The 26,148-nt window shown below is 36.2% G+C and overlaps 1 protein-coding gene across 11 annotated transcripts in view; it reads left to right on the top strand.

The window, feature by feature from the left end:
* ATE1 (arginyltransferase 1) overlaps positions 1–26,148 on the top strand; it is a 183,258-nt gene that overhangs the window by 120,974 nt on the left and 36,136 nt on the right. For all 11 annotated transcript variants that reach the window (XM_027839862.1, XM_027839867.1, XM_027839866.1 and 8 more), the window contains one exon: positions 24,095–24,215. In XM_027839862.1, the coding sequence (XP_027695663.1) occupies positions 24,095–24,215 (121 nt within the window). The remainder of the gene's footprint in view (positions 1–24,094; positions 24,216–26,148) is intronic.

Here is a 26,148-nt window from a genome sequence, read left to right as displayed (position 1 = left end):
TGCAACTCAACTCAAAAGCTCAAGACATCTGCCAACCTCAGCCTTCCTAATAGTTATTTAAGTCAATATTTTTAAAATTTTGCTTTTTGCATCCTTTCCAAAAAAGATTTCTCTCACTCGCTTCATTATCCATATTTGTTTTCTATTTATCCTAGATCCTCATTCAATGATTGATGTCTCCTTTAATCATCTGACCTCTCTCTTTTCTCTCTATTCTTTATACAGTCAAAGCTTCCAGAGTATTCATTCTAGGCTCTTCCTTCTAGGTACTTTCTGCCATTGCCTTGTAGGGCTTATTCCATGGAACCCCTTTTCCATTGTGCTTGCTCTCAGAACAGTACAAATTGAAGGTATCAGACAGGCAGTTGCTCTTCCCCGCTGCTGATGTGTGCCCTTTCTTAATGACCTTTTTTCCTACATTTGCTGGAAAATCTCCCTGTGATCATGCTCTCTCACTTCTCCAGGTACATTTGCCCTCAGAAGTTCCAATTCTCTCCCCTCCCAGGACAAATAGACTTTTCAAACCCCAGATCCCCCGAGCCTCATCCAGGCTAAAGTCCTTATCTCCCATCAACGGTAGGAGCATTCATCAGTGGCATCCCTGAAGTAAGGTCTCCTTTCTCCCCTCTTCCCATTTCAACCTTTGCCCCTCACCTCATCACTCATTCTCCTATATGTTCTTCTCTTTCTGGAACCACAGAGGTCATCTTCCTCGTATTTCTATCCTTTGATTTTGCCCTGGTGCATCACTCACTCCTTTCTATCTGCCTACCCACCTTTCACATACTGGTATCTCATATGCTGTAGGATAGTCCCACAAAAAAAGGATTCATCTGGAAGCAGGGTGTTTCTAGGTTCTGTCCATAATCATCCTCCCTGTTTATCGCTGCACTGTTACCTTTACTAGATTTCTGCTTTTATCCTTGTCTCATGTACTTTTAGAAAGAAGTTTCTTACTAGGCTTTCTGTTGCTATTGCTGTATTTGCCAGCTGCATTTATTTACTCCTGCATTTCTCTTGTTTGGGGGTGTTCAAGAAGCAAATATTTTCTTCAGTTCTGTTTTTCTTTCTAAAAATGTTTCAAACTCTTCTTTGAACATCCAACTTTTGTCCTGTATAGGTAAGCTTAGCCTTGCAGGATAGCTAGGCTATCCTGAGCGCCTTTGTTCTTTGGAACATGTTGATCCATTCCCTCCTCTTTTTTCTAGTGAGTAAAGAAGTCTTGCATTATTTGAATATTGTTTCCTTTGTATTTGAAGGTCTTTCTCCTGATAGCTTGAAGAATTTGTTATTTCTGAATTGAGTTGTTAAATTTAACTACTGTATGTCTTGGGCTTTGCAGCTTTTTTTTCTGTAGGCAATCTGTCTGGGCAGTTCTCTTTTTTATTTCCTTCATTGTGGTGTTACAGTTTTTTTGTCCTGTCATGTTCTTCTGGGAATCCTCTGATCCTTAGGTTGTCTCTACACATCCTGCCTTCAAGATCAGTATATTGTTTAGCTTGCATGGCAAGCATATTTTCTTTTAGTGTTATTGGTTTTTTTCTTCTAGGTTGCCTTTCACTTCTGTGTGAAGCATTGCCAATGTATTGTTTTCTCTTGTTTCTTTGGTGAGATTTTCCATCATAGATTCAAGTTTTTCTGTTTTGCTTATTAATTTTTAATGTGCAGGACATAAATTCAGCTCCATATTTTTCATTTCTCTTTTAAAACACTCAGGACAGGTTTCATGGTCTCCTCAAATTCCCTTTATTTTGCAGAATTTATTTATAGCTGCCTGAACTAATTTATTAGATCTGGAGACCATCTTTCCTTCTGTTGTTATTGAGGTCCCAACAGACTTATGTAGTTTGAAACTAGCGTGTCCATAGCACTAGAAAGAGTGATGGGGCAGCATATTAAGAGTAGGTCTTGGGCAGTTAGGTGGTGCAGTGGATAGAGCACTGACCCTGGAGTCAGGAGGACCTGAGTTCAAATCTGGCCTCAGATGCTTGACACTTACTAGCTGTGTGACCCTGGTTAAGTCACTTAACCCCGATTGCCTCACTAGGAAAAAAAAAGAGTAGGTCTTAATGTAAGCCTATTTCATATCCTTGGGTCTGTTATTGCAGCCATTTTGCTGGTAACATGGAAGATGGGGAAAGGGGGCTGAGGTGTTTTTTTTTTTTTTGGTGGTTGTTTATGAACTTTCTTTTGAATTCTGAGTGTAAATTGTGGTAGTATTCATATAGTTAATGTATATATGTTAACTAAGTTGACTCCCAGATCTTTTATATGTTCTGTAATTATTTTGCTTTTAATTGTCTTTTCATAGTTTCTTTCTAAAGTATTTTCATAGTTTCTTTCTAAAAAAGTAAAAGTTCATTGTCTTTTCATAGCTTACTTCCCTTGCTGTCATATTTTTATCCAGTTTTACCTCTATCACTCTTAACTGATTTTGAAAATCATTTTTTAAGTCTTCCAGAAATTCTTGTTCAGTTTGTGTCCAATTTACTTTTTTTTTCCTTTGAGGCTTTGTTTGTGCATGTTTTGACATCATTGTCTTCTTCTGAGTTTATGTCTTGATACTGTCACCATAGTAGCTTTTTATGGTCATATTCTTTTTTGGTTGTTTGCTTATTTTTTTCCAGCCTATTTCTTGACTTTGAACTTTGTGTTAAAGTTGGGCTTTATTCCTGACTTGGGGCAAGGAGAGAGCAAACTGGGGCTTTGTCTCAAGCTTCAGGCTTTTTAACACTACTGTTTTTAGAGCTAGTTCTGGGGGTTTGGAAATTTTTGGTGCTTCCAGGGTGGTATGATCTGGGGAGAGGTGTAGTCACTGCACTCCTGGTCTGTTCTCTGCTCTTTACTCAGGAAGGGCCCCAGATCCCTTGGGATTGCAGTTGATACTCAGGAGCCCTACCGTACAGGAGCTGAAGTGATACTGTTCTTTTGAGGCCCTGAACCCTTGTGAGGGACAAGCAGTCTTGTCTCTCAGGGCTCCCACTTCCTCTTGACCAAAAGTGCTCCTCTCCATCCTTGAAATATGACTCAGAAGTGGATGTGCTAAAGCGTGTCCAGTCCTGCATCTAGTGCTAGCATAAAGGTCCCCTGTAACGTCTTTCTGAATGGTTGCCAAGGTCCCCTTCTTATCTGTGGCTTGAGAGCTCCCAAAGCTGCTGCTCCATCTGTTGGCTGCCACTGGTGTTTTATCCACATGGGTTCCATGTTAGCTTCTGCTGTGTCGTAGATCTCTCCTTTCAACATCTGAAGTTGTCTGGAGCTGGAAGAATGTCTGACGCTGACCCTTTGTGGACTCTGCTGCTGCAGAATTCAGGTTGAGATGTTTTTTAAGAGTTGTTTTGAGGGAAATGTTGGAAGAGTTCATCTGAATGCTTCCTCTATACCCCTATCTTGGTTTTGCCCCCAGAAATCCCTTCTGTAGTTATTTTGAATGGTAATTCTCTTTTCTGTTATTTCCTGTTGGATTTTGTGTGCAATTTATAGAAATTCCGATGATTTATATGGATTTATTTTATATCTTGCAATCTTTATGGAATTATCATTTCAATAATTTTTAGTTTACTCAGATTCTTCTTAACCTGGGGTCTGAACTTTAAAAGAAAATTTTGATAACTATTTTAACATAATTCATTTCATTTGTATTTTACTTTATGCATTTAAAAACATTCTGAGGTTTACATAGCCTTCATCAGACTGCTAAAGGAGTCAGTGACACAGAAAAGATTAAGAACTCCTACTTTCAATTGTCCATCATCATGTCATCTACAAAAAGTGATAGTTTTTTTCCCCTTTTTACCTGGGCCTTTTCTTGTCTTACTCTCATAGCTAGCATCTCTTACACTTTGTCAAATAATGATGATGATAATGGACAATCTTGCTATAATCAACCCTGATTTAATTGGGAAGTTCTCTAGTCTTTCTCCTTTATAATGCTGGCTCTTGATTTTACATGGTTACTGCTTACATGTTAAAGAAAGGTCCATTCTTTCCTATACCTTCTATAGTCTTTAATAGAAAAAAATGTTGAGTTGTGTCAGAAGCTTTTGTAGCATTTGTTGTAATATTTGTATGTTTTGTATTATTTTTGTTATTAACATGATCTATTTATAGTTTTATTTATATTGAACCATTTACTTCCCATTTTGGGATATAAATACATCCTAGTCATAGTATTTTTTTTAATATGTTGTTATAGCCTCTTTGCTGATTTTTTATTTAACATTTTTGAGTTGATGTTCATTATGAATTGTAATCTCTTTTTACTGTAATCTAGTATTTCTCGATCTGCTTTATCTCTGTTTGGTTTAGGTATCACCACCGTATTTGCATCATATGAAAAGTTCAGAAAAATTCCTTCTTTTCTCTATTTTTTGCAAACTCCTTTTCCCTGTTTTTTTATTATGTAATAATAGAATTCATCTTTTAATGTTTAATTTCTTTATTCTTTCAATCTGAGTATTGTATTTGTATGTAGCCTTTCATCCATTTATTATCACTTTTACTGACGCTTAATTCCCTTATTTCATTTTTGATGTGAATTATTCTTTTTTGTGTATTTATATAAATAATTTGATTTTCTTTTTTTAAAAATCAGACTACCTGTTTAACTATTAGTTTTTAAAAATAGCTTTTCTGTTCATCATTTCAGCTTCTTTCCTTTCAGCTTTGTTAATTTAAAATTTTTTTAACAATTTCTACTTTGTTTTTAGTTGTTTTTTAAAAATTTGATGCTTTTTTAATCTTTTTTAGCTGCAGGTCCAATTCATTAATCTACTCTTTCTCTCTTTTGATGATGAAAATATTTAGTGATACAAATTTTCTCCTGCAGAGTGCTTTATCTCCATTCCATAAATTTGGGTGTGTTGGCTCATTGTTGTCATTTTCTTTTGTAATGCTTCTAGTATTATAGTATTATATAGTTAGAACTGGAAGGGATCTCAGGGGATCATCTTGTCTTTTGCAAATGCTTCATTTTACAACTGAGGAAACTGAGGCCTAGAGAGGTTAAGTCACATCAAGTGACTTGACCAAGTTCTTACAGATAGTAACTGGAAAAGGTAAGACTCAAACCTAGGTGCTCTGTGCTCCTAGATCCTAGGAGCTAGGTGCTTCAAATCCAGTACTCTTTCTTTTGCCTCATTTTGTCTCCTCCCTTTTGGGGCCTTGAAGACCATGATAGTGGTGCACATACACTTTGGTGGGCCCTGTCAAGCTAGAAATGCTTCAAATACAAGCCCAGTGTTGAGTCTGTCGTCTCAGACAGTCTAGCTTAAGTGTGTGTAGGCTTGTCATCAGGAGGTTGATGGTCAGTTATAAATTGTAGCCACAACAAGTTTATAAAAAATTAAGAGTTTTTTTCAACCTGTACTGGTGAACAAAGTGCTTATGTTGCTAAAATTGTGGATCATTTAAAGTTACTGAAGTATCATTGCTTTGATAAGTTTCTAAATGTAGACATGGTTTAAGATTGTGATAGCTAACAGCACTCTAGGGTGCCCCCTACATCCTCACGTAAATTCCCATTACCTTTTATTGAAATAAATCTGACTTGAAATATATGTAAACCCATTAAATAACTAATTAAGCAGTTGTAGAATCTATCGTTATGGGCATTTCATATGAATTAAAGCTTTATGATAGTTCAAAAAGTTTTGTTTTATTTATCTTTTTTTATAAAGAACTTTCAAATATTTAGACTGTCAAGTGGGTTTTAAAAGCACTACAAGAATATCATTCCCACACATAATAATTAGTGCCACTATTACTCTGCATGGATACTTTATCTGTGGGGGTTGGTTTCTTTGGGCTGATTGGTTTCTTTTGGTTTTGAGAAATCATCAGTCTGCTCTTGTTTTCATTGTAAACTTTTGAGTGAAAATGTATTCATCTTAGAAAATGAACAACTACTCTGTTTAGTTGAATTTCTGGACCTGCCTGAACAACAGATATCCCCCATTAGCCAGCAATCCCCATTACCAAATAAATGTCTTTGGGTGTTTTGGAGAAGTATTTAAAGTCTCTCCCTGGTTGCAAATGATGTACTTCTTACGTACTAAAAATGTGAATACTGATTGAGTAGAATAACTTTTGAGAGTGTTTGTGTATATCTAGGTATATATAATCTATATACAGATATCTGTACATGCATCTATATATAGGTAATATAGATACACATTGACACACACGTATATATCTATATAAATCACTTTTTCCTGAAATGATTGAAATAAAGTGATTTTCCTCTTCCTTGTTTTTGATTTAATATCATAGTTATTGCAAATTCATGTTAAATATTAGGAAAATCTTCTTTATTGCATATTCAGTTCTAAAATTTTCTCCTCAGACAAGTGGGAATTTCATATTAGAATCCATTTAAAGCTAAAGTGGAAAGGAAGAAAACATTAAGAATACAACATAGAACAAGATTTTGAACAGAATGAACCCCATGTCCTTCCATTCCTAATTTTTATGATTCTGTGAAATTGTTTCCTCCCCAATTCAGTTGATTGCTATTGGTGCTTTCCATAAATTTGTAAAAGGTAAATCCACCCTGTGATGCTGAAAATGATTAGATTTATTTAGGTAATGATACATTTTACACACCCTTTTGGAAGCCGGTAGTGCTATTCTCTGGTGAGCCATTTGAATTTCAAGCTGAAGTGCTGCACTTATAAAGGTTATTTTCCTTCTTTTCAATACTTCCCATATATAGCTTGCTAGTTCTCAAGAGAATTAAAGAAAATTGAATAGTCCGGTGATGTCAACTTCTTTGCAATAAAGGAAATGAAACTTCTCCCCAGTCTCATTTCTCTTAAGAGGTCAGCTTGACAGAAAGAGAAAATGGGAGTGATAACATTTACCTTAAATATGATGGAAACAATTTTCTTTCTATTTTTATCTTCTTCTGTGTATCACTTCCTGTTATACTACTCACCTCAATTTCCTTTTAAATTAGTTCTTCTACAAAATAGGTCACCTAATGTGGGAAATGCTACTAGAAAATTTTATTCTTTTTTGTAAAGTTTTACATCAAGACTTCTGTATTAACATTTGGTTGGATCATTTTATATTTCGAGAAACATTATCCTGATAAATTACCTAGTCTCTTCATTCAGACAGATTTTCTCATATTAAAAAAAGAAGCATTATTAAACTAGACTCTGTAGCTTGTTTAATAAAAATTAAGGAATTCTTTAATGTGGGAATAAAAATGTTCATGATATAGTTTAGACTTTGGTAGGCTATGTTTGGAAACTAAAATCAAGAAAAGAAAGGTAAATTACATAGTACCTACTTAATATTAATTTAATTGAATTGATACTGAAACTTGTCTGGTAAAATGGACATTGACTCTAATCACTAATTAAAATTTGTTATATTTTGCATAACTGTACAAATTTACATAATTTTTACATACCCCCAGTCTTAAATTTAGTACTGCTTAATTTCTGGACAGGATAAACCAGTAGTGACCTACTATTCACATTACAGTGACTATATTTGAATATCTTAAAGTAACTTGATGTCAAATGGTGCTGATAATTTAATGTCTTTGTGATTACTATAGATCTTTAAGGCTTGCTTGTATTTTGATTAAATTTTTGGATGGTTCAAAAGGCAACAAATTGATGTTTGATTTTATATATAAATTTAATAGCTTCATAACCTAGGAAAGTAATATGGAGACATACCTGATGCTTACTTCACTTGCTCTTGTATAATTGTTAGATTCCAGTTTTATAGTGGAACAAAATGGATGTTAGTTCATTAAATCAAAATGGTATGTGAAAATAAGATGTTATACAAGACACAAATTAGAGAGCAGCAATTTGTATAACACACCTTTAGAGGTTCAAAGGGCTTGGGTCACTTGACTAGTGGTCTCCCACAAATCTCTGGCATAGATGACCATTCTACCCATGGGAACCCTGGGACTTCGGTATATGGTACTTCCCACAGGAGCCCAATATCTCCCTCATCTTACTTTCTTCTTCATTTTTCCCACCCAAGTAGTGCTTGGGCAGGTCAGCTTATGTCACTTCCCTAAAGGGATACTCTTGGATCCTGTCAGTTGGTGTTGCAGTGGAGAGAGTGCTGGGCTTAGAGTCAGGAAGACAAGTTCAGATCTGGCCTCAGACACTTCCTGGTTATATGGCCCTAGCCAAGTCACTTATCCTTCGTCTGAGTTTCCTCACCTGTAAAATGGCAATAATAATAGTGCCTAACTCGTAGGGTGCTTGTGAGGATCAAATGAGATAATATTTGTAATGTGCTTAGCATAATGCCTGGTACATAGTAGGTGCTCAATAAATACTTTTCTTCTCTTTTTTTCCTCTTCAAGTATTCAGGCTTAATATGAGTATAAAGTTTAAAATAAGTTTTATTTAAAACAATAATGGATACAATTCATATTCAAACCTATAGACTGTCAAATTCTCCTCACCTTTCTGGTAAGCCTCTGTCTGCCCACAGGTATGTATGCCACTTCTTGTGATTTCTGTTGCCCAGGATCTCTCTGACCCCGCAATCAAGGGTGTTAAAGAGCCTAGCCTATGCCATTATTTTTGGTGGGCTTTATCTTCCGCAGGGATCTTTATAAGTCCTTTCAATGTATACTTGGGTTCCCTTGGCTCAGTATGAAGGAAGGCTCAACCTGGCCTGGTAGAGTTCTCTGATAAGGCTGCCTTTGATGAGGCACGGACTATTAAGGTACAAAGCTTAGATTTGCTCCTTCATGCTTACGCTGTTGTCTTACAGTTCTGTGTCACATTGTATCTTATTTGACCCCATTGCCAATCTTTGGTCACGTGTGTCCTTGCAATATTGGTTTCCTTTTCCACTAAGCATACCATTGCTGCTTTCCATGTCACCTTATTGTCATTTATTCATTTTGGTTGTACCCAATTTTTCATGACCTTGTGGACTTCTGTCCATGATGTTTTCTTGTCAAAGATACTAGAGTAGTTTGCTGTTTTCTTCTTTAGTGGATCACCTTTTGCCAGAATGCTCCACTATGACAAGTCCATCTTGGGTAATTCCACATGGCATAGTTGAATTTCATTGAGCTGTGCAAGCACAAGGCAGTGATCTATAAGCAAACAGAGGTTAAGTGGCTTGCCCAAGGTCACAGAGCTAGGAAGTTTCTGAGGAGGCTGGATTTGAACTTGGATCTTCCTGACTCCAAGCCCAGCACTCTATGTATTGTGCCATCTGGCTTTCTATTTGCTGCTGCTCTAGCTTCTGACCCTTCTGCTTTGTTGTTCTGCTGCTACTGCCTCTATCTTTGCTACTGCTCCCTGAACAGGGTTGTGATGATTTGATTCTCCTGCCACAGTTGTGAACTTCTCTCATGTCTGTTGGTGTCCTAAACTGTCCTGCTAACATTTAGATAGGAATGTTTCCTGTAAAAATTACGAAATGAGATTGCAATTCTTCTCCTTCCCCCTACTCTTTCCAGAGCAGAAAGTTAATTTTTCTTCTCATTTGAAAATGAAATAAAGACATAAATTAACATATACCTTTATTTGCAGCCATATGTTAGAATTTTTAGCAATTTAGATGAAAAATGCTAATGCTTACTGATTTCTATTTTAAAATTTTATTTTATTAGTGCTGTTACATCAAATGAATTTGAAAATAGATCCATCTCTCTTCCCCTACCCAGCAAATCATCTCTTATAACATATTGAAAGAGAAGAGTAAAGAAAAACAAAAAGCTGTTTATAAAAACCAGTTATCATATTAAATGTGTTTGACGTTGTAGATGATATTCCACAACGACCTCTGCAGGAAAGGGAGAGAAATGCATTTTCTCAAATTTTTTTTTTCCGGACCTAATCTTGCCCACTATAATTTTATCTTGTTGAGTTTCATTTTATTTCTCTTAACATTTAATGGTGGTGTCAGTCAAATTAATCAACAAGTATTAAGCACTGTACTACTGGGCACTGTGCTAGAAATACAAGTACAAAGACAAGTCTAAATGGAAGGGACAACAATTATATGCAAAATATTTACAGCATCAGTATAAAGTTAATATATATGTATATATGTAATCAGTGCACAAATCATTTAAGTATAAAGTAGTTGGGAGGGAAGGCTCTAACTGTTGGGGAGATCAAGGAAGACTTCATGCAGTAGGTGATGCATACGCTGCATCTTAATGGAGGAGGACTCCATGAAGTGGTGATAAGGGGGGAGTGTATTACAGGAGAGGCAGATGCCCTGTGCCAAGGCACGGAGATGGGAGATGGAGTGAGGAACAGAGTGAGGATCAGTTTGCCCTTTTTGTAGACTGTTAGAGAGGATGTAATATCCAATGAACCTAGAAAGAAAGGTTGTGTAGGTCCTTAAAAGGTAAATGTGTTTGTTTTATCCCAGAGAACGCCTCCAATAGGAGTTTGTTGAATTAGGATAGTGACACTATCCTGTCTGTGCTTAAGGAAAAATTGCATCAGCAGCACTATGTAGGATGGAATGGAATGGTGGAAGATTTGAGGCAGAGGTACCAATTAGGAGGCTATTGCAAAAAACTTAAGTAATAAATAGATAAGGATCCGTACATCATCATTTGCAGAGTCATCTGCAAAGAGAGTGTAGTTAAGCCCATGGGAACTCATAAGGCTACCAAAAGAGGAAAATATAGAGGTGGAAGAGAAGCAGAAACAGAACAGAACCTTGAGGTACACCACCATTAGAGGGTATAATATGGAAGATGAGTTAGCAAATAACCTGAGAGGATGGGGTCAGACAGGTTGGAAGAGAACCAAGAGAGGGTAGTGTCACAAAAACCCACAGGGGAGTTTTCCAGAGAGAAGGATGGTTAGGTGTTGTCACATATAGTAGATAAATTTGGAATAATTAGGACTAAGAAAAGACCTTCAGATTTGGCAAATAGGAGATCCTTGGTAAGATAGAAGAGAGCTGTTTTAGGTGTAAATTTTTAACCGGGCCTGCAAAGATAAGGGGAATGGTTTTTACTTAAGCATAAAACATTTAAGTTAGTTGTGATGAATGTACCATCAGGCAAAAAAAGAAAAGTGGTGAGCAGAAATCACACTTCTAGATTGTGTGTGAGGTAAACACTGATTCTTATTTCATGTGTGATTAACTTGTTTAAACATTGAAAACAATTGTTGTGCTTATTTTGGGAAAAGATAATGGGTACAATTTAGAAAAATAATCAGTTTTAGAATGCTTAGTAATTTTATAAAACCTGATTATTAATTCAAGAATATTTTAACTTTTTTAGGGCGTATTGATTTAAGATGAGTGACTACATATGATGAAACTCTGTTAAAATATTTTTGAAGTGACCGGCCTACTAAATTACTTGGAGTTTTAACCAGTAGGTTAATATTTTTTAAAAGTAAAATTAGAAACTTTGTTCCTTTTCTGTGCTATGTTCTGTATAATGTTCCAATTTCATAGTCTAAAGCATAAGCAATATATCATTTATGAGTAGGTGTGGGACTTTTTGCTGATTAGGAAAATTAATGTATGGAGAATTTTGTTTGTCATTAAAGTTCCTTGTTAATTCAGTTTTACTGTCTGTTAGTATCTCATTTTATCTTTATTTTTTTTAATTTTTCAAATTTTACTTTTCATCTTTTTCATAAATTTTTTTCTTTGTATATAGAGATTTTTTTCTTCTTTCTTTCTCTGTTTCTTTCTTTCTGAACTCATAACCTCCCTGAAAATTGACTTTCCTAGTTTCATTCTCTTTAAATTTTCAAGGAAAAAAAAATTGCTTCAATGTTTACAATATAGAGACAAAGACAATAGTAACAGAAACTGAGTTAGAATGTTACTACTTAGTATTGTTTGCTACCAGTAAAGTAAATAATGTAGCTGTAAAAATGCTTTATTTAAATGTGTGAAGGACAATGTATTTTTTAAAGAGACACTTTGTGATTTCGCAGTAGAGGAAAAATGTATTAAGTTTTCAAAAGCATTTCCCAATTGCAATATTGAGAAAGCTTGGTACAGCAGCACATGGAGTGCATATGTTTGCTTTGAGAATTTTTGAAGCACAAATGGATTCAGATGTTTAGCCCTTTTGTCTTTTCTGGTCCTGGTTCACCCCACGAGCCCAGTGTGGCAGAGTCCAAACACAATTTGTGAAAACAGAGCGGCTAGAGTTACTCATAAAGCACTCTCTTGGGGACTGATAAAGTCAATCTCTGTTTATGTAACGAAATCAGGGAGCAAGGGGTCTGCTGTAGTACTTTGCTGATGGGATTCCATTGGTGTTGTCTTTCAGTGAACAGACTGTGTTTAATAAGCCTTTAGTCTGACTAACGTTTTCTCCTGAAGTGCAGTTCTTCTTTAATGGATTGCTGTAGATAATTTTGGTACATTTTGTTTATGTAACATTAGAGGTTCTCTTTAAGCAGCTGGTTGCCTTAACTGAGTTTTAATAAAAGATCAATAGATTTATTGTGGAAAAATAGATTATAGATGTACACTTTGTCTGATAAAAGACCTGAATGTGTGTTTAATGTTCTTTCTTTTTTAAGTGCTACTGGTATTTAACTCTGAGCCCTGCCCACCTCACCCAGCTACTCAAGTGTACATTTTTCTTTCTTACTCTTAAACTTTAATTTAGCTGGACTATAACAAAATTATGTAGACTTGTACTTATCTCAGACATGAATAAAAATATTTTCAAAATAAACAATCTTTTGAATGTTATCTCATAAAACCATTTCCATTGTTTTGGGCCAAGAGTTCAAGGGAAAGTCTATTCCTTCAGTTTTGATCTGAAAACTAGAATGAAACCTCTTCGGAATGGCAGGGTGTGAATTGGTGAGTTTAAATTTATTATGATCTGCCAAGCCCATCTCCAAATGTTTCCAATTAAAACCCAAGAATGTTAACATAAGTGAATCAAATGAAAGCATTTTATTTCTTTTTCAATATTTAAAACAGGAAAAAAAATAGCAAAACTCCTGTAGTTGAACTTTTAGTTAGGGAAGCAACCACTCATTTACATGTCATTTAGACTATTTTAAGGGAATTCTTATATGTTAGTTTTTGCATACATTGGGTTCACATATGTCTTTTTGAAAGGCAAACTATGTATTTTTAAAATCTTCATTTCAGTCTTATAAAATAAGACTGCAGTTCAAGATTTTCAGTCTGTATAACATTATGAACTTTTTTCAGTTTATGTGAATAAGTGAAATTTCCATAAGAAATTTTCAGATAGAAAAATGAAAACCTACTTTGGCTGCTGGTTTTTATTAGTCGTATATTTTGTTATTAAGAAATATTTTTTTTTCCTCAAGGCATCTAAGATGATATGAAAAGAATTAGCAGAAAGTAATGAAATCAGAGAATTAGTAATTTTTCTCCTGATGGTAGGTAGTAAGGTATAGTTGAATAGAAGCCGGCCATTAATGCATGGGAAAAGAGCCCAGCAATAATAGAAATGAATTTTTTTTAAGTCTTAAATATGCTCGAGATAGATCATTATCTAGTAGGAAGAAAATACGTTCTAAGAGTATATTTAAAGCACTTCATAAAACTTAAAGTCACTATGTAAGTATAAATCTATTGCTATTTGTATTTTTGAAGATTGGTGACTCTTGTCCAAAGTTAGAGAGAAGATGAAAGAAACTCTGTTAGGTTCATTTTGCATGTAAAACTATAAAAGAAATACTTGTATAGCTGCTATGAAAATGAGATATAACTGTGGGTTTGTATTGGCAAAAGCCAAAATAAAATGCAACAGAGATCATAGAATATTTTTGTTTAGGTTTAATACAGATTTATGTGGTGGGGGAAATATTGGGTATGTTTACTGCTGGCATATAATTTTATTTTCTTTAACATAGTGATACAAATGACATTTAGAAGGAGGCAAGGAGAAAGGATGGCATCAAAGTGAGTAGGCTCTTTAAAAGTTTGGAGAAAGTAACCTGGCTTTTTAAATGTAATTTTAAAAGCCATTGTGAGATTTTAAAAACTGATAAACGTAGAAATGTAAGGACAATAGCAGAACTTTGATCAGTACAGTGACTGTCTTAAATACAAAGCACTGACAATAAAATATATTCGGGAGGGAGGGGGTCGCCCACCTTGGCGAATAGCATAAAATAGCTGCAAAATGAGACCTATGTTATCAGACACAGACAATTTGTTAGTTTCTTTTACTTAGCTGTTCTTTATTTTAAAAGAGGATTATCTTGGCCTCCCCAAGAGGATAGAAGTTATGAAGAATTGTGAGGAAAGTAAAAAAGAGAAAAAGGATAAAAATGTTTTTTAAAAAGAGAATTATAAATGGCTTTGTTATTTAAATGTAGAAAAGCATTGGCCTGGGAATTAGAGGACATGAATTTTTGTTCTGAGTGTGCTACTGACTTAATTTACTGTTTTCACAGCTATGATAATTATTTCTGTTTGTGCCCATCTTATTACCTTTTTTCCTCTCTTTGCCCCATGCCCCCTTTCTATAGAATGAAGAAGATAGTGTGAGAGAAAAGAGGTGCTCAGCCCTACTTCTCTATTTTGATGCAATCAGTTTCTCTCTTCTTACCCTTCTTCTCTCTCCTAAATTGTCATAGTTTCTTACACTTTCTTTCCTCTCATCTCAATCCACTATCCAAGCTTAGAGTTTGTTTTACTTACGATTAAACCCTGCCTTCACCCATATTTCTCCTTTCCTCCCTTCCTCTTTTCCTTGTTGAGTTGAATTTATTCTACACTAAAATCTTTTTGTTGTAGATAGTGCTCTTCTTTGACCAAATTAAAACAAAGTATGAGGCCCAAATGGCATTCATTCTCCCCCTCCTTTGTATAGTCATCATTTACTTGGTACTCACACTGATTATGTGAAGTATATATTCTTTATCGGATTTCTTTTTTCCTCTCTTTCCTTTCAAGATCCATCAATCAAATCAGTAAATATTCATTAAGCACTCAATATATGCCAGGGACTGTGCTAAGCTCTGTAGATACAATGAAAGGAAAAAGGCAGTCCCTGCTCACAAGGAACTTGCAGTCTTCTCTGGGAGACAATATGCAAACAAGTAAGTACAAACAAGCTATATAAAGGATAAGTTGGAAATAATTAACAGAGGGAAGACATTAGAATTAAAAGAGATGGGAAAGGCTTCTTGTAGAAGGTGGTATTTTAGCTGTGACTTGGAGGAAGCTAGGGGAGTCAGGAAGCAGAGATAAGAAGGGAGCACATTCCAAGCATGGGGGGTTAGCCAATGAAAATGCCTAGAGTTGAGAAATATGGCGTATCTTGTTTGAGGAACAGCAAGGAGGATAGTGTCCACTGGATAGCAGAGTACATGAGGGGAAGTAAAGTTTAAGACTGGACAAGTGAAGAGGGGGTAGTGAAGGACTTTGAACACCAAAAAGAGGATTTTATATTTGATTTATATTTGATCCTGCAGATGATAAAGAGCCACTGGAATTTGGTGAATAGAAGGTGACATGGTCAGACCTGTGCTTTAGAAGAATAACTTCTATAGCCAAGTGGAGTATGGACTGGAGTAGGGTGAGACTTGTGGCAAGTAGACTGACTCGCAGGCTATTGCAATAGTCCTGGCATAAGGTGATGAGAGCCTCAACCAGGCTGCTGGTAGTGTCAGAAGACAGAAGGGAGTATATGTGAGAGATTTTATGAAGGTAAAATCGACAGGCCTTTGCAACAGATTGGATATGGGGAGTGAGTTGAGGATAATATTATGTTGTGAGTTGGGCTGACTAGGAGGATGGTGGTACCTTCAACAGTAATATCAAAGTTAGGAAGAGGGGAAGATTTTAGAGGAAAGACAATTAGTTCAGTTTTGGACATGTTGAGTTTAAGATATCTACTAGACATAGAGTTTGAGATGTCCACCAGTCAGTTTGAGATCCCAAACTAGAGTTTTGCAGAGAGATTAGGGCTAGATAAGTAGATTTGAGTATCATCAACATATAGATGATAATTTAACCATGGGAACTGATAAGTTCACCAAATGAAACAGTACAGTGGGAGAAGAGAAGAGGACCAAGATAGAGCCCTGCAGCGCTCTTCCTCCAGTTCAAACCCACTAAACCTGGCTCAAATTTAGTGATGGATCTGGTTGAGGATCTCGATGAGGATCAGCAAAGAAGTGTGAGAAAGAGTGATCTGATACGTGGGAGGAGAATCAAGAGATAGCAGTGTCAGGAATAGCTAGTGAGAATGATACAGTTTGGGGTGCTGGGAACTTCGAAATGCAAGGATACAGGGAGGGTCTGCCTTGAAAGAATTTGATCACTCAAGCCTCCTCTTTCAGTCAGAGGAATGATGTTTTATTATAACACTGATTAGGCTGGCAAGATTTCTAGTAAATCTGCGAATTTGATAGGGACAAGACTGATGCTTATATACAAGAAAACAGTGTGGGAATATCTTGACGGCATCAAGGAGTGGCAAGTAGCCTGGGATGGGCCAGGTACAGACAGTGAAAGGCTGGGCTGGTAGGAGGGCAACAATGAAAGGACAGTTGAAAGAATTATACTGGGATGGGCCAGATGCCTCAGGCGAACTCCGGAGATCTGGGCTGCTGAAATGTATAGGAAAGTTCAAGGCAAAGACATGGTCTTACACCAGTGTGGGAAAGTTGAAGGACTGAGGGTCTTTACCTTTTTTTGGGTTCAGGTGCCATAACCTCATCAAGAAGAGACTTTCAGGGAGAAGAGAGTGATTGATAGTGTCAAAGGTTGCAGAGAGGTCTAGAAGTATTACTGAGAAAAAGACATTAGATTTGTTGATTAAGATATTGTTTGTAACTTTGAAGAGAGTAGTTTTGGTTGAGTGATGTGGTTGGAAGTCAGGCTATAGAGAGTTAAGAGAGAACAAGTGGATGCACCTCATATAGACAGTGTTCTTTAGGAGTTTAACTACGAAAGAGAGGAGAGATATGGGATGATAGCTAGAGGAGATGGAAGGATTAAGTGAAGGCTTTTGTTTTGGGTGGAAGGGAGTGAGGAAAAAGGAGACATGAGCATGTTTGTAGGTGGTGGGGAAGCCAGTAGGCAGTGAGAGATTTGAAAATAAGTGAAAGAGTTTGGATGATAAAGGGAGAAGTCTGTTGGAGAAGATAAGATGGAATGGAATAATTGGTGCTTTTAGAAGGGTTTGTCTTCGCAAGGAGAAGGGCTGTATGATTATGTGCAACGTGGTGAAGAAGGAGATAGGTACAGAAGACATCTAGGTGATATGACATGTAGAGGGAGGAGAAGAAGGAAGTCTTGGTAAATTTGGCCTCAGTTGTTTTTTTTTTTTTTTTTTCCAGTAACCTAGAAGGTAAGGTTCTCAGTTTAGAGGGTGGAAAGAAGGGGAGCCATGGGAGATTTGAGGAGAGAAGAAAATGTTTGGAAGATCTCCTGTCATGAGTGAGATAATGAGTTATTTAGGGAGATGTAAAAAGATTATCTTGCACCAGTGAGGGCTCGGTTGAGGTTATACAAAATAAATTTGTAGTGGACCCAGTCAGAAGGGTTTTGTGATTTTTCTCTAGCTTTATTCAAAAGCATGTGTATTGAAGCAAAGGCAGTGGACAGTGGGAGGAGTGATCCAAGACTGAGATTTGGCAAGTTAGGATCTTCAGTAGGATAAGGGAGTCAGGGACTCTAGAGAAAAGGATAGTTTAGAGTTGAACTGGTTCACTGAGGGGTCAAGATGGGGAAGGAAGGGTCTGGTAAAGAACTGGGGGGTCAAAGGATTGAAGGTTAAGGTGTGGCTAAAGAACAGGTTTGAAGTTTTAAGGCAGAGGAAGTAGAATAACAATAGATTGTAATCAGATGGTGGACTTTCAGGGTTCATGAACTTGGAAGGGTATATTTGTGGGGCAAGATCAAGAGTGTGACCATCTTCATGTGTGGCTCAGTTGGGATGAATGAGTAGGTCATGTGAAATGAATAAGTTGAAGAAGTGTGAGGTTAGGGTGTTTGAGGGAGTATCAGTATGTATCTTCAAGTTCTCTAGTATGAGAGACGGTGAGCCAAGTGCTGAGCTCATTAGAAGGGAAGTGTCCTGGAGATGGTAGACAATAGCTACTAGAATCTTGATTGGATGGCAGATATGGGTTGAGTGAACCTCAAAGGAGGAGACTCGATGACTGAATGATAGGGAGAACTTGGAAATTGTTCAGAGCATAACAAAACTACTCTTCTGTCTTAATTTAATTCCCTCTATAACCCCTGATTACAGGGCTGTGAGGGGACACTTGTATCATTTCTGTCACTTCTATGAAGTGATAGCACTTGATCCTTGTTTAGTCTTTTCCGTTTGCTGACTCATATTTACCTTTTAAAGCTTTTCTGGACTCTTATGAAACTTACTTCAGTTTTTCTTTGCTCTGGTTTTTCATCAGGAATGCTTGGAAGGCCTTTCTTTCATGAAAAGTTCATCCTGCTTCAAACCCCCTTCCCCCTCCTCCCCAATAGAATAATCTGTTTTGCTTGGTAAATTATTTTTAGTTGTAGGGTCTATATAATTTGCCTTTGATGATATTGTATTCTAAACTCTGCTCCTTTATGATGTTAGCTGCTAAATCTTGTGTGATCCTGACTGGCTCCAGGGTTCTTAAATTTTCTTTTTCTGTGTGATAGCAGTTTTTTTTTTGTTTGTTTGTTTTTTGTTTTTTAGCTAGAAGTTTTATCTCTGTTGTTTCTAGAAATTTTCATTTTAGAGTTCTTTTAGGAAGTGACCAGTGGATTGATTCTGTTTTCATTTTGCCGTCTGACTTTAACAGGTTTGGACAATTTTATTTCATGTTTTTTTTTTTTTTTTAAATGTGATATTCAGGCTTTTTTTGTGCTAATTGTTTTCAGGTAGTCCAGTGATTCTTAAATTTCAGTCTCTTTGATCTGTTTTCCAGATCACTTATTTTTGATGTGCGATATCTTACATTTTCTTCTATTTCTATTTATTCTTTTTTTTCCCGATCATTTGACTTTGTTTTAGTATTTCTTTTTGTCTCATGGAGCCATTGATGTTTGTTTAATTTTCTGATTTTCTAGGAGCCTGTTATGTAAAAGATTTTATACCCCTTATACTAATCTGTTAATTTTCTTTTCACGTCTTTTCTCCAGAACTTTCATTTCTTTTCCATTCTTTCCTCTAATGCTCTCATTTTATTTTTAATATTTTAAACTATTGTTTCATATCTTCTAGGAATTCTAACTGATGTTGTGGCCAAACTATGTTTTTACTTGAACTTTGCTTGTAGATCTTTTAGAATTCTTTTCATCTGGGCTTGTTTATTGAGTGTCCCTAGGGACCATAATAGTCTTCTACTGTAGGTATTTGTTTACTCATTTTTTAGCCTTGCTTCCCGTATTGGTACTTTGTGTTAGGGTCAGGCGTTACATACTTCTAGAGGGAATATCAGAGTGTTTTACCTTCCTGGTGGGTATTATCCGGAGTCCTACTATTGTGTTCTCTGAGTATTGAATACTCTCTTCTTTATTAAAGCATTATATAGCAGTGGCTCTGATCAGAAAGCTACAGACTTTGGCCCTTCGTGCTCTGATCTAGGGCACAGCCTGACCACAGCCTTCCTGGACTGAGCTTTCTGGTCTCTAGACCCTTCTTCGGTTCTAGGTAACACAAACTAGAATGTGAGCTTGAAAGATGGGGCTGTCTTGTTTTTGTATTTGCATCCCCAGGTTTGTCACCAGGTGGCACTTCTATAGACAGTTGCCGACCCCAGTCCTTGTCTGCTAGCTAGAAGCTTTTGCAGGTTCAGTGACAGAGGCATTAGAATGACCCCTGTTTCTATAATTCTTGTCCTTTTCACTCGCCGCTGGGCGGAATCATAAATACAGTTCCAGGGACAGTGTCACAGAACTGTCAGTTTTACTTCCCTGGACTAGGCCTACAGTGTCAGATCTGAGATCTCATTCCAGAATCAGAACCACAGAACTACATATACTTTGTATGGTGAAATAATATTCTGTGTATCATAAATTCTTCAGCCATTCCTAGTTTATGAGAACTCCCTTAGTTTCCAGTTATCACACCAAAGAAAAAGTGTTACTAGGAAATATTTTTGAACATAGTTCAAACATAGTTCAGTGGATTGCGGTATAGTTCCACATTGCTTTTCAGACTGGGTATAGCAATTTGCAGCTCTGCTGGCAGCGCATTAGCGTGTCTGTTTACCCGGCAATCTCCGGGTATGAAGTGGGACCTCAGTTGCTTTAATTTGTATTTCACAGATTATTAGTGATTAATACTATGCTTTGAGTGAGGTGGTTAGGTTAGCTCTGCTTGGTCTCAACCTGAGTTGTTAATTAAGAAAATTACAGTGACTGTAAGAATTGAGAGGCAATGTAGTATTGTAGAAAAAATATTGGACTTGGCATCAGGGGAGACCTGGCTTTGACTGCTGCTTTAACTACTTACTGTCTATCTCACAACTTTCCGATCACTTAACTAATCTGAGCCTCTGTTTTCCCATCTGTAAAATGAGGGTAATAATATTTGAAGCACCTTCCTCACAAGTTCAAGATAATGTTCAAATGAGATAATGAATATAAAGTGTTTTCTAAACCTTATTTTTAAAAATCTTATTTAATATTTTATTTTTCCCAGTTACATATAAAAACAATTGTAACATTCTTTTTTTTTTCTTCAAATATTGAGTTCCAAATTCTCTCCCTCTCTTCTTTCCCCCCTCATTGAGAAGGGGTTATACATGTGTAGTCATGCAAAACACATTTCCATGTAAGTCATTCTGTGAAAGAAAACAGACAAAAAAAAAGAAAAATAAAGAAAGAAAAAGTATCATTGATCTGCATTCAGGCTCTACCAGTTCTTTTCTGGAGATGGACAGCACCTTTCATCATAAGCCCTATAGAATTGTCTTGGATCATTGTATTGCTGAGAATAGCTAAGTTATATTCATGGTTGATCATCATACGGTATTGTTGTTACTGTGTACACTGTTCTCCTGGCTCTGCTTATTTCGCTTTGTACCAATTCATTTAAGTCTTTTCCATGTTTTTCTGAGGGCGTCCTGTTCATCATTTCTTAAAACATGTTAGTATTCCATCACAATCATATACAACATGTTGTTCAGCCATTCCCCAATTGATGGGTATCCCTTCAAGTTCCAATTCTTTGCCACAACTAAAAGAGCTGCTATAAATATTTTTGTACACATAGGTCCTTTTCCTTTTTGTTTTTTATCTCTTTGGGATACCAACCTATTAGTCGTATTGCTTGGTCAAAGGGTATGCATGGTTCTGTAGCTCTTTGGGCATAGTTCTAAATTGCTCACCAGAGTAGTTGAGTCAGTATACAACTTCACCAATAGTACATTAGTGTTTTAATTTTCCCGCATCCCTTTAAACATTGGTCATTTTTCTTTTCTGTCATATTAGCCAATCTGACAGGTATGAGGTAGTAGTTTAGAGAAGTTATTTTAATTTGTATTTCTCTCAGCAGTAGTGATTTAGAGCAGGAATTTTGACTTTGTTGTCTTCTTTTGAGTGTATTTTGATCTTCCTTGTCACCATATTAACTTTCTCTGCTCAGAATTTTTTTCTCTTGTTTGCTTATTTTACAGCTTATTTCTTGACCTTTAACTCTGTGCTAATGTGGGGTTTTGCTTCCCAAATGGAGAGGGTGCTATCCCAAGCTTTAGATTTTTTTGTGCAGCTGTTTTCAGAGATAATTCTGGGGGCCTGTAAATTTTTGGCTCTCCCAAGGTGATAGGATGTGTGTTTACTGTTCTCCTGTACTGTGCACTGGTTTGTGAGTGACCACAGGCACTCTTTTCATTCCTGGAATTGTGACCAGGGTCCCTGCTCCTCTGCGGCTGCAAGCTCTGCTGTTCTAGTGCTCCTTCTTGCACTGGGATTAAGATCCAGGACTGCAGTCCAGATCCATGTAGAGACAATGCAACAGAATCCTTCCCCAGGTGCCAGCAATGAGACACCTATAAATCTTTCTGAGCCATTTTCTGATCCCCTTACTGTCTATGAGCTGACAGGTCTGGAAACTGCCACTGCTGCCACTGATTCAGTCACCCTGAGGCCTGTTCCTGGTTTGCTGGGCCTTGTCTACACTGGCGTGGCCTGTGCTTGCTTCTCTCTCCCCCTGATGGAGCAGACCTTTCCTGTTAACCTAAGTCGTCTTGGGCTGGAAAATTGTTTCACTCTGTCTTTTTGTGGGTTCTGCTGCTTTAGAATTTGTTTAGAGTCATTATTTAAAGGTATTTGGAAGGGTTTAGGGGAGAACTGAGGTGAGTCCCTGCATTTATTCTGCCATGTTCTCTAAACTTTATTTTGTTATATAGATGTCATTTCTACCACAGTTATTATCATCTATTTAGAGGCAAGAACCTTTGAATTTCATTTAAGTTGACAAAAAATAAAACCCAAATATAGCCTCTGAACCTCTTTCCACCATGTACTTAAAGAATTATTTGTACTGCCTCCTGTCTACTATATGTTGAGATGTTGTTGATCATTTAGCATTAATGATACCGCTTTTGAATAATAAATAAATACATAAATACATAAATAAATAAATTAATTAATATTTTAAAAAATCAACCATTTGGAAATGTAATAACCTTCTTGCAATTTTAATGGAATTTTAGGAGATTCAGTTAACTGTCTTGATCTAATTGACTTCATTAGTGTGGGTGTTCCCTCCACTTGTGCAGCTCATCCATATCCTTCTTGACTGGATGCTAACCATCCAGATCCTATCCCTGCCTGAGCTTAACCCTCCTCTACTTCTACCCTTTTATCCACCCTTCCCTACAGTTGTTAGTTAGGGAATATCTGCCCTCCCGTTGCTTCTCAAAGCCCATGGAAACTTACCATCAACCCTATTGTTTTGCATGCCAGACCCAAAGTACCCCCTACCTTTTCTATCTGCCATGTGGCTGAACCCACCTTTATGTGTCATCTCCTCTAATTAGAATGTGAGTTTGAAAGCTGAGGTTATCTTGCTTTTCTTTTTGCATTCCCAGGGCTTAGCATAGGGCATGTCATATAGTAAGAACTTAATAAATTCTTTTTCATTCCACTTATCCATTCTTATCCTCTGATTCTTTCTTGTTCATGTCCTCTCATAAATCCTCTGTAAAGGATCAACCCAACAAGCTCGAGGCCTTCCTCTAGGTTTTGTAACATTTTCTGGTAGCAGTATAGTTACTGTCTCTTGCTTTTTTGATATGCCTGTTACTTCCTTTTGTGATCATATATTTCCTGGATGATATCTATTATGGCATCTTTTTTGCTTCCAATCTTTATTACATAACCAATATTTATCTGAAATTTCATATTTCATCTTTTTCCCCCTTGACTTTAATGTATTCCAGATAGAATTGAAGCATAAAAATTTATATCAACAAATATATTCTTAATAGATATCAACAAATATATATGTATGTATATATATTTTTTATTTTTTTGGTTAGGCAATGGGGTTAAGTGACTTGCCCAGGGTCACACAGCTAGTAAGGGTTAAGTGTCTGAGGCCAGATTTGAACTCAGGTCCTCCTGACTTAAGGGCTGGTCCTCTGTCTACTGTATCACTTAGCTGCCTCCCCCCCAACAAATATATTCTTAATAAAGTATGATGAATCCATTAACTTCCCTAATTTTATTAATAATAGCAAATCTTCATTTCTGAAAATCTTCAGTAACCACTATGTGATGTTCTAAAACACCAACAGAAATATAATAAAAATTATTGTGTGACATTTTCGAAGGTTTAAATTCTGTATTTTGACAATTTTTATTTGAGACAAGTGGTTTTTAAGTCTAAATTTTCTAGTGTGAACATCAGTTCTGTAAGGCAGAATTGTGAATTTACTCTGATGCTGTAGAAGATGGGAAAGCTGAAGTTGTTCAGATCATAGGCACTATAAAATATGCAATGTCAATTTTAGAAAGCCTTTTAGTCAAACTTGTATTCTTGAGATGGTGAAATAATCACTAACAGTGTCATTTAGTATAGTAAAGCAGTTTCTTGGTTGATTTTGTTTAGACTGGTGATTGAAAACCTTCCTTTCATAGGAACCTTGTAGCCAGGAAGTTATCGTGTCACTAATTTATCTGTCCTTTTTTTCTCTTTTCTCATTAGGGTCAGTATAGGCCTTCTGATTTGTTGTGTCCAGAGACATATGTCTGGGTACCCATTGAGCAGTGTCTGTCTGCACTTGAGAGCTCTAAATACTGTCGCTTCAACCAGGATACAAAAGCAGGTAGGTTTATAACTGGAGCTTATAACTTCGCATTGTCAGATTTATTTTTATAATCTATCAGTGTCATGACATTTGTTCTTAAAAGGATCCAGATAGCTTTATATGTATTTTGTATATATGTATGTGTGCAGGGGTGAGGGGAAGGAACAAGATGGGGAGAGAGGTGAAGAACACAGTCTTAGAAATAAATAAAATCTGAAGTTCCCTTATTTGTGCTGCTGTTCCTTACTAGTTCCTTTCATTATGTTGTAAGTGCTTTGAGGAAAAGGATCATAGCTTCTCTTTTCTCAATTAGTTCTTATTGTGTGTCTCAAAGTAGAAGTAATAGAATCATAAAAAGTCAGAGTTAGAAGAAACTTTTAAAGATCACCTAGGGTAGACTTTCTTCCTTTAATAAGGCTTGGAGAGAATAATTGATCTCCAAATGTCATCAAAGAAGTTAGAGTTAGTTCCCCAAACTAGCAGTACTGAGCTTGAGAGACTTAATGATCTTCCAACGCTATCTGAGAAGTTAGTGAAAGAATTGGGTATAGAACCCTGTAGGTAAGTGAACTCAAGGAAGGCACCAAGAAGCCATTGAGGGGCAAAACCTCATTCCAGTCATTTTCTTTGTTAATAATTGAAGTCCATAAGAGGGAGGGAGATACACTATTTTGCAAAGAATTGGATACCTAAATAACCGAGGTAGTATGTATTAAACTTGTACCCCCTTAGTTCTTTACATAATATGGTCTGCAAATTTTTTTGTGTAGTCCATGGTAAGTAATCGCCTGTATCTGTTAATATAATTTGTTTTCATGTCTGGTAGTGAAGATGTTAAATTTTAAAATTATTTTCAGGATTACATTTGTATTATGTAGTAGATCCAAGAAGCATAAATAAGGTGGTAGTCTTCCTCTGTGGAAATTTGCTTATATAATTAACTTCTGAAACTATGAAGAATGTCATCTAGTTTTCCTAGGATTTAGAGCCAACTAAAGTGACATTAAGAGATGACCTGTTAGGGATTTAAAAATAAAACAAGACTTTGCTTAATGTGTTTCTAATAAGTTTTTACATTTTAAAATTTTAAATAACTATAAAACAAATTGAAAAAATGTTATCAAAGATTTGTACCTCTTTTTTATAGCCTCATCTGCTCCCCTGTAGTAATATCCAGCCATTTGTTAAACTCAGAGTATTAAAAAATAAATAGTGAAGGAGGGAGAGAGAGAAAACCTGAAGTGCATATGGTGAAGAATGGTAGTGTTCCCTAAAATTGGCTCAAGTGCCACAGGTGCCTATTTTTTTTTTAGAGTTAATCAATAAAATTTATTAACTGTATTTTTTAGGCATTTGGTTTGGCAATATAGCTTAGCATCCTAACATCAGATATTAAGCATTAAATATTAGTTTTATATCTACTAAAAGCGCTATTGAACTTTGGAAGCTCCAAAAATTAATAATGCTCATGGATTACTTTTACGTAGCAGCAAAGGCGTGCTGGAACCATCTCTAACAGGCTTACAAGAACAATTTTTCAGCATGAGCATATGTACCTTGGAAATTGGCAAACGCTGGTCTTGATTCATTGGTTTGTTGATTGTCTAGACCAGGAGTTGACAAACTATAGCCTGTGGACCAAATACAGCCTACGAAGAAAATGGTTTTTACTTTTTAAAATACAGTGGACCTTACAAAAACAGACTGCAATGGGCCATAGTTTTCTCGGCTTAAGAAAGTGATAGATAAAATATTGATAATGCAGATACAACTTAAAAGTGTGTTTTATATGCAGTTTTTTCCCTTGGAGAGCCAGTTGTTAAACATTTACCAGTACAGTGCTGCAAAGTACATAAACTTAAAGAACATGTTGAGATCATTATCTCATTTAACCCTTGAAATAACCTTGTGAGGGAGGCTATATAACCACATATATATATATATATATATA

Source organism: Vombatus ursinus, unplaced genomic scaffold (assembly GCF_900497805.2).
Source record: "Vombatus ursinus unplaced genomic scaffold, bare-nosed wombat genome assembly UNPS02014833.1, whole genome shotgun sequence".
NCBI lineage: Eukaryota > Metazoa > Chordata > Mammalia > Diprotodontia > Vombatidae > Vombatus > Vombatus ursinus.
This window is presented reverse-complemented; position numbering and strand designations above follow the sequence as displayed.